Source organism: Geospiza fortis, unplaced genomic scaffold, assembly GCF_000277835.1.
Source record: "Geospiza fortis unplaced genomic scaffold, GeoFor_1.0 scaffold134, whole genome shotgun sequence".
Lineage (NCBI taxonomy): Eukaryota > Metazoa > Chordata > Aves > Passeriformes > Thraupidae > Geospiza > Geospiza fortis.
The window spans coordinates 2,591,996-2,601,513 of record NW_005054396.1 but is presented as its reverse complement, the minus strand read 5'-3'; the positions used below and the strand labels follow the sequence as shown (position 1 = coordinate 2,601,513).

The window sequence follows — 9,518 nt, the reverse complement described above, 5'->3', positions numbered from 1 at the left end:
ATGCACTTCACTAACCTTCTCTCAACAGACAGCAGCAATTTGGGTACCAAGGACAGCACAGACTATGAAAGAGAGGTCCTACAAGGATGATGGACAGGCCAGTAATATTTGTCATCCAGAGTCATACCCTGAATGCTCAGATGAGCCCAGGAGGGTTGTGTTTTGCTGATTTATGAACAGATTCTACCTGTGTTATCAAGAAGCCAATGCTGAGCAGGTGACAGCCACAGGACAATATTCTCGCAGATTGTGGAGATTGTGGAGGGCAGGCAAATGATCCTCATCTTAGCTGCAGCAGGATAAAGTCCTTCCTATCACTAGAGAAGCAGCAGCAGTGCCAAGAAAATCCCTGCAGACAGGGCTGGAAAGCAGCTTTGCCAGTGGAGTCCCCATGTCCTAGCTATTGTGTTTACCACTTCATTTTCTCACACGTGTTGGGTCTCTACTGTAGCCCCAAAGGGTGTTAGCTCATCAGAGAATCACCACACAGCAATCTTGTTCTGGAGAACACTGTGCCAATTACTGTGTCCAGGGAACCATATTGCATGCTCAAAATTCACTGCATTAGCAGTGCACAAATTTTTTAAATAAACAATTGATTAGCAAGACTTTTAATTTCTGAAGTCCATTAATCCTGTTCAGTCAAGGCCACTAAAATCTGGATTCCAGCATCTTCCCCAATGTCATGGAGAGAGAAATATCATCCTGTCCCACAGCCAGATGCAATGTTGCTATGATGGTGGTGGTCAATAAAGGTAGCATAATTAGTCTTTTTATGAGATGCATCCAGACTATTCCAGACCTTTTTTTTTTTTTGCAACTTCAAGAGAAAGAATTCTTCCCTGGTACAGAATCTGAATTATTCATGTTAATGATAAAAGCTATGAATGCAACCACAGAGGATTTTAAAATATATTTTAATCTAAGTTCTACTTTTTAATGGTTCATGAGCACTTAATTGCACAGACCCAGTAGTCTTTGTCCCTACTCTGTCTAAATGCAACTTTAAAAGGCCCATTTATATAAATGTAGCTTAAAAGGTTTGCTTAGATATAAATCTAATTTCCCCAATAGTGAAGGTGAGTGAAAGAATGGGTTGTAAGAGTCAAAATTCTTTGCATTAGTGAAGGACACAGACATTTGTCAATTAATTGATTAAAAATGCTCCCTCTAAGAGATTTTGTTAATCCCAGTGCACCAAAAGCTTTATGGTTCAAGTTGCAGCAAGAGACCTGCAGTGCCTGTTCCCAACGGAATGCAGACTCAGGGAGGAGAGCAGGTCTTCAGCACAGGAGTGTTTCTGGTTTCAGCAGCCCCTAATAGGGCACAGAAGATTATTCCTCCCATACTTTGTTTAGGGAGCTTTGTTTATAACTTTCAGGAACTGAAATCAGAACCATCAGATGGCAGAGCACGTTACTAGAGCAGTGGCATTGTTTTAAAACCTGCAACTCAAAACCATCCCAAGTTTTTAAGACACTGAAGAAATGTTCATGTCTCTCTTCTAGACAAATTCAGCAGTTCCCAATGAAAAAAAAAACTCACCAAAATTACTTGTTGATGTAAACCAATTGGTGCGATTTGGTTAAAAAGCAGACACTGTCTTTCCATTGTCATGGCCCTGTGTATATTTAATTTTTAAATTGTAATTTTTGGCTTGAATTTAGCCAAAGTTTCCTTCTTACTTTTGTTTACAGCTGCTGAGTGAGCATCCCAGGATTGTACAACAACGTACCACCTGTTTTTTTCTAGGAAGCCACTAACTACCCCTTTAGCAGGTCCTAAATCTTACTTTCTGAAAGTACACCCCTTTTTCTGGGTGTTATCTCCTCCTCTGGATTTTCAATGCCCTGTATTATTCCCCGCCTATTTACAGTTTGCTTAGAGTGGCTTTAATAAAAGTAAATTACTTTGTGTCACATTACTAATCCTGTACTATTCACATAGATTTTTAACTAATATGCAGCTAGAAAATTAAGTACCGAGTGTAGTCAAATACTCATGGGCACTGTGTAATAAAAACACATGAACAAGTACCAGAGTCAACACCTAAATTACAGCATTGACTCATAGTTGAATTTCCTGCTCATAAATATTGGAATACAGTTCTGCCTAATCAGGTGCTCATTACCCACTGGCATGGAGTCAGGACATTGTGGACATCTGACCACTGGCAGCAATAAGCCTCAGTGCACCTGGATGGGCTATTCTGTCCTGTCAGATGAAAAAGAGAGATCAGGGCTTGGCATTTCTATAGGTATGCTGTAGCTTACAGCCCCAATGTGGCTGTTCATTTGGCAGTGTGCTAAATTTTCATGGGTGAAGTAGTCAGACATTTTGGGGGTAAAAAATCCCTAAGTAACAGGAGGATTAAACTTTTTTGTCCTATGAGCAATGCTCAGCAACTCTTGTGTAATTAAGCCATGTAACCAAAATTGCCTGTTGCTGGAGGGAAAGCACTCATCTCCATCAGCATGCTCCTGCTCTTTGATTTATGGTGGCACAGAAGTTAAAGAGGTGAAATTAGGGGAAGCCTATTCCTATTCTTTTAGTGGCATGAGATGGAAATACAAGATGCAAAGAAGAAGAGGAGGGTAAATTTTACAGACCAGAAAAAATATATCTCCTTTCTTTTCATGACACATCACAGATGTGGTTGGCACAGACTGGCTCAGGTGCTTCATAGTGGCTGTAAATAAGAGATTCTGAGAGACATCCTGCATATTTCAGGAGATGTTTGGCATTGTGTAACTCTGGGCTGCTCAGACACAAGACCTGCTTTGAGGCACCTGGTAGTTGAATAGGGTTATTTCATCTTTGCAGCTCAGACCACAGTTCTCCTAAGACTAATGAACAGCAGGAGCTGACGTGTGCCAGGGCTGCTGCTGTGGAATGGAGAGGGCATTTTCCCATCTAGGAGCAGTGAGACCATAAAAGGCAGAGCTGCAGCTCCCTAAGTCCTGATACCTTACTTTCGGCCTTACATGGGCTTACATGGGCTTACATACCATCCTTCTTGACAAGTCTGATACACACGGAGAGGCATCACCCACACACAAGAAGTAGCCAGTGACACCGAACCCATCCTTATTACAAAGATTAACTATGGAAATGACACCACTCATCTTCCACGGATTGTAAGCCTTACTTGTTGCAGTACTCATCGAGCATGCGCTGGGCATCCTTCTCCTCCCGCTCCAGCTTGGCTCGGTCAGAAGCCAGCTCCCTCATTCGTTGCCGGTTGAACTCAATCTGACCAGCAAAGGCTTCATCCAAGCCCACCAGCTCATCCATGCGCTGGAAGGTCTCCAGCTGCTTGCGCAGGATGCTGTTGCGCTGTTCCAGCACACGCGCCCGGTTGATGTAGCTTGCAAAGCGCTCGTTGAGCTCCTGCAGGTTCTCCAAGCCCCGGGCTTGGGCCAAACTGTCGAATTCTGGGGAGCCTCGTAGCTCATCATAGGCATCTGACCGCTCATACTTCTCCTTGCGTACCTCACGGAGGAAGCTGCTCCTGTACATGGCTTCAGAGGGGCTGTGCAGTGCCGGGGTCCCCTCTTGTGTGCCTGCCTGTCTCTCCAGTTTGGATCTGAATTACATCTGGGGGGTTTGGGAAAGAAGAACTGAACAAAACCCCCCCCCCCCAGATGATTAGGACTTGTCTCCAGGGTGGTTTGTGGCACTAAAGGCATCATCTGCTGCAGTGAACTAAATAAATCCCAATGGCCCCGCCTTGGAGGTGCCCATCCAGGCGTCAGCAGTTCAGAGGAGCGGCGGGTACAGAAGGGCTAGGGGCTTTTCTTTTCAAGCATTGCAATTGTGTACAGCCAGGATAAAAGAGAGCAACGTCCAGCTTTCACCCGGCGGATTAAAGCATTATCCATGGGAAACAAAACAACTGCTTTGCAGTTTTAAAGGCTGAGCTCAAAGCCTTTCATGGCTGTGCTGGGGGGAGAGCTTTGTCCCATGGGGGCATCCCCAGGGCTGTACACAGAGGCCTTCTGCTGAGAGAGGATTTTGGTGTGAGTGGATGACAGCCCTTGATTTTTGTTATTTGACAGTTTTGTGATCATTTAGAATGATGGGATAGTATTTAAAAATTAATATGACTCCAGATCCATGGGCAAGATTTGGTCATTTGGTTCTCACTTCAGGCTTCATGTCAGGATTTTCTGCAGGTTAATTCTACCTGGCATGAGAAGAACCCAAGCAGCAGTGGTACTAAAACCTCTGGCTTAACAAAGCCTCTTTGGAAAGCCACTTTCTTTGGGTATAGCCAAAAGCCACGTCACCTCATGACTTGGTGGACTTTCCATGTTATCCCCGGGGGAGCCACCATTCTTCCTTCACTTCCACTGTAATGGAGTCTTGTGTGCTGCCATTCCCTAAGAGGCTTTAATTTCCCCTCGATGCATCTCCTCTGGTATTTTTTTCCTGTCTTTCATTTTGAAAAATCCTATTTCTTGGACATGTTCTTCCCTAATCCACTTGCCCAGACAGAAAGCCCAACACCAAGCCTCTCCAATTTTGAGATCTCTGCTAATAATTCATATAAAAGTCAATTTCACTTCTTAATGCTCATATCTTAAATGAATACTTAAATTTCATGTATTTTCAAGCCCAACAGATCTCAAGGCACTGATGGCAAGTACAGAGGTGAAGAAAGAAGTTGGTGCTCAGGTGACTCAAAAAGTTCAACTTCAAAAAGAAAGTTTGGTTTCTCTGCTACTAAATCTGAATCAAAAGGGGAAAATGTTCATTAGACATTTCCTATATATTTCTTATTTTGCTTCAGATTATTTGGAAGTGCCATGGGAAAAGATCAATGCTGGCTCAGAAAATTTAATTAGGCTGCGCACACAGACTGTGCAGCGCCATAGTCTGCTTCCAAGGTATATAAATAGCAAAACAGAGATAGATCTTTCACAAATGTCTGGGATATTTATGAACCACTGAACATGAAAACACTGATTTCCATGCTGCACAAACATATCGGCATTTGCAGCTCTTTGGCAGGAGCAGCCTGCTTACCCCAACAATGTAGCTGAGCTTTTAACAAAGTTAGTCTTTCAGAAGAGATCAGAAAGTAGATTCTGCTGGATTGTGCGTGGTGTATTTCCATGGCAAGAGTTTTTATGGCTTTAGACAGACTTTCAATAAAGTAATAGCCCATGTAAGTGCTATTCCATCTCTCTCTCAGTGGCTGGAAGAAGCACTGACTCTGTGCTGACCTTAACTCCTTAGTAAACGGACGGGCCTTTCAGTGACTCACCATGTCGCTAACCGCAGTGGTCTGGCTGCAGGGGAACCCTTGCAGTCCCAGTTTTTTAAATCGAAATTTATCTCACGCTTTCTACTGGGAAAATCTGGGTTTGGTATACCATACTTTGCTATTACATGCATGTCTCTAAGGTGAGATCCCTGATTCCAAGAGCTCATCTTGGGCAGTTTCTGTTGTTGACTTGCTACAGACACAGCTTCACCAGGGCCAAGGCAAACTTACATGACTCAGGCTCTGTGTTAGTGACTTTTTGAGATGGAGGGGACTTAAGGAGTCACCCTGGCCTCCAGACAGCTTGTGAACATGCAGATCATAGAAATTATAAAACGGTAAAGTCTGGAAAAGGCCTCTAAGAACACAGCACTGCCATGTTCAATACTAAACCATGTCCCCAGCTGTCACATCCACAAGTTTTTTAACATTTCCAAGTATGGTGATTCCACCACTTCCCTGGGCAGCCTATTCCAATGCTTGATAACCATTTCAGCAAAAATTTTTTCTTAATATCCAATCTAACCCTCCCCTACCACAACTTAAGGCCATTTCCTCTCATTCTGTTACTTGTTACTTGGGAGAAAAGACAAACCCCACCTCACTACAACCTCCTTCATATAGTTGTAGAGAGAGATAAGGTCTTCCCCAGACTTCCTTTTCTCCAGACTAAACACACGCAGCTCCCTCATCTCCCCCTCATCAGACTTGTGCTGCAGACCCTGCAGCACCTCCATGTCCTTCTTGGAGCAAGCCCAAAACTGAACACAAATGCAGCAAATCAGAATAAGATAGCCTAAAAGGAAAACCAGTTTGGAACAAACTGCAACTGTTACTCTTTTCAAAAATAAAGAATCAAAAACACCTCAGAAAAATCAATCTCCTTCTGTTATGCACTGAATTATTTGGCTCGTCTAATGGACCACGAAGGTGAATTACACAAGGATCTTGTCCACTGTTTCCTATTTAGAGATGGCTCAAAGACTGAAAAGTTATCTGCATACACATCAATGAAATGCCTGACAAACTGCTTGAAATATTTTTAGATTTAAATCAATGAGTATGTATTGAAGAACACATATAAAGAACACTTTTCATCCTAACACCTACAGTATAAACAAGAAGAAGCATACAGAAACAATTTGCACTTTCCCTCTTCGTCCCCAGATTATGTGTGACTTCTTCCAATAACAAAATCTGAAGGCTGGTTCTTTGCTGTTGAAATGCACTACATGATATATCACCATCAACCCAGAATGGGTGTTTACTTACACAGCTCAATAAATCTCTGGTACAAGCAGGTGGTTTTATCTTCTTTAATTGTTTGTATTGCTATAAATCACTTTGCAATTTAACTTGGCTAAATCCCTAGTGCACAACATGAGTATATTTTGGCAGTGCCAAAAACCTGCTTGTACTCCTTACTGCTTGGCTACGTCAACACAAGTTTCTCAAACTAAAGAAAAATGCATAAAATACATTTTAAAATGTCACAATCCAAAGGAACTCTATCTTTCTGATAAGAACTAGTCCAGTCCCAGCTGTGCTTGGCCAATTTTGCTGGCCATTGCTGTGGGGCAACCCTGGAGCTCCTGTACTCTCTCCCTGTCCTGGGAACTTCCAGCTCTGTTTCTTTTCTCATAGCAAAAACCTTTTCTACATTGGGTTAAGACAGGGTAAGAGTCATATAGATCCCCCAAGGCAGTGGGCTCAGAGTTTTCAAATTAATCCTACAAGTTGAGCGTTTTCTCAATAATAATATGACAGTTTGTTGGTACAACTGTTGCTATAAAATGATCCTATCTACCGGTACAGCCCAGCTGAGGCACTTGATTCACCCTTGCTGTCTTTTCAAGTTATTTGGCTTTATTCAGAACCTGATGCTATAGCCCAGGGTTACCTCAGAGAAGATGTGAAAATGAAATGTGTCACAAGTGTTTCATACTGAGATCTCATAGATGGAAATTGAGGTTATTCTTCATTTTGAAAACTGATGCTCAAGAGCCATGTCCAAATACATAACATTAACTATCTGAAAAAAACTGCTGTGAAGACATTCAAAGCAGAACCTTTTGTGAATATAATTGATCAGAAAGATGAAATGAATTTGTGCTGATTAGCTTTAAGGAAGAATCAAAGAACATATATTCAAACGTGAAAGAGACCAGCACACTGGGAAAAAAAAAACAGTCTTGTGTGTTTCTTCCTTTTCCATGACCATAGTAAATAGATCAAGAAATAATGACTTTAAACTGTGCAATATAAGCTATGAATGAAATATAAGACAAGCAGGCTAATCGTTCCTCTAATGAAGCACAGGGAGTAAAATATTGCAAGATCTCAGTGATTTAAGCACTTCAAAGATCAAGCTAAACAAACTCTATCCAGGAGTAAGGGATGCTTGTTTCATCCTCCTTTAGGAGAGAGAGGAGTTAATTGCTGATTGTCAAAACACTATTGAGAGGTCCTTGCCTCTTCCCAAGGCAAGTAATTTTTTCAGGACAATGATTTCTAAGGTCTCTCCTAGTCCTGTGAGGTAAATACTCTCCCACTTCTTAAGTACCCTTGCACTCAGTCGCTGAATTTTCTTTAGATGTTTTTATCTGGTGGGTCATGTCCATGCAGTGCATCATAGATGGATGCTGACTTGCGCCCTGCTTCTTGGACTCTTCCCCCAGAGATATTCTTACCCCTCCAGGCAACACCAGGTTACTGGTCAAACCCCAAAGGTGAGTTTTCCCCTATTATGTTATGCAGCTCTTGACAAAATAAGTGACTTGGTGCCACCAGAGGGCTGTAGTTCTACAGCAGGAGCAGGCTGTGTGTTGGAGATTCAGCACCATGACAGTCTCTGACATAAACAACCCCAGAGATTCCTGCAGAGAATTCGCCTTGCATTAAGAAAGAAGCTGGGTTTTGTCATCATTGCAATAGTAGATGTGCTGCAACAAGCTGTTGCTTCTGCTCAGGGGGACCAAATTCTGCTGGGATATGGATGAGTCCCCTAGCAGAGGTGGATGTGCTGACATAAAGGTACATATCTGCTGCATTGCTCAGGACACATCTCCCCCCACACCTGTGGAGATCTAATGGCCTGGCCTGGCCAGCAAGCCAGTCATAGCTGGGATCAACTCAAGGCCATGGAAAGCTACACCCTAAGTTCAGGGACACTGTTTCAAGTTAGGGAGAGTTAAAGTTTGTTTGAATGGGATCATGGGAGTTACTGCGTTAGTATAGATTATGTTGCCTGTTATGATTAGTTAGGATGTTTCTAGAATGTTCCATGTTAGTGTATATAAGTTGGGATCACTCCTTGTTAGAGGTCTTAGTGTTTGGTTGTATTCAGGAGAGCTCTTGTTACTGTGGCAAGAAGAATAAAGGACCCTTGGATTTTCCACCTAAGACCCATTGCCCGCTTTTTCTTCTATGCTGACCCCTCACAACATGACACAGACCAGCCCAAATAAATACCCCAAAGTAACAGCAGCACTGGGACAGATCCCTTTCTAAGATTTTTTGAAATCAGGCCAGAAGAAAGTCTGCTGCACACATCTAGTGCTCAGTTGTGCTCTTCAGAGAGATGAGCATGGAATTTGAGTAAAGGAAATTACATTGTTAATCTTTGTAGTGGTCATAAACAAAATTAAAATGGCAGGAAATTTTTGTCTGTTTTGTTCTGGCAAGTCTGTGATAGTAAGTAAGTGATTTTCCCAATTGCAGTGGTAGGCAGACAAATTTTACCCACTTAAGCTGAGATGTTTTTCCCTTAATTTTGGCTATGAGCCAGAAGACATGCCACTCTGATAGATGCCTTTTCAGTCAAAGGATCAGATGTGAAAATTGGGTAAATACTCAGGATTGTATTTTAAATTTTCTATTTTATTTTTATTCTATCCACTTAGATTATTTTTCCCTTTCTGAATAATGCAGAAAGCAGCAAAGGACAACATATCAAAAATAAATGAGATCTCTGACAAGGGGTTCAGACTAACGCAGACCTCCTGGGAGAAAAAGTAGAACTCAAGAAAGTAAGAAGACAGTTTGAGCTAATTGGAGATAACATTCCTTTCAGCACTTAATATTTCCTGACATGTGGCACAGGATGGCACCTATCCATACACCTCATTATTTAATAATATTGCTAATTTGTAAGGACAGAACATTTTGGAGATACTCTGATATGTCTGTATCTTGTCACCCTGAAAATGCTTAAAATTGAAATATCTATTCAGTCTTTGTAGAAATAACA

General features: G+C 42.0%; 1 protein-coding gene across 1 annotated transcript in view; it reads right to left on the bottom strand.

The window, feature by feature from the left end:
• The window catches only part of BFSP1 (beaded filament structural protein 1), a 17,773-nt gene extending 14,023 nt beyond the window's left edge, over positions 1-3,750 (bottom strand). The window contains exon 1 of the mRNA XM_005425799.1: positions 3,149-3,750. Coding sequence (XP_005425856.1) covers positions 3,149-3,519 — 371 coding nt within the window. The 5' untranslated portion in view covers positions 3,520-3,750. The remainder of the gene's footprint in view (positions 1-3,148) is intronic.
• Between the last annotated feature and the right edge of the window lie 5,768 nt (positions 3,751-9,518).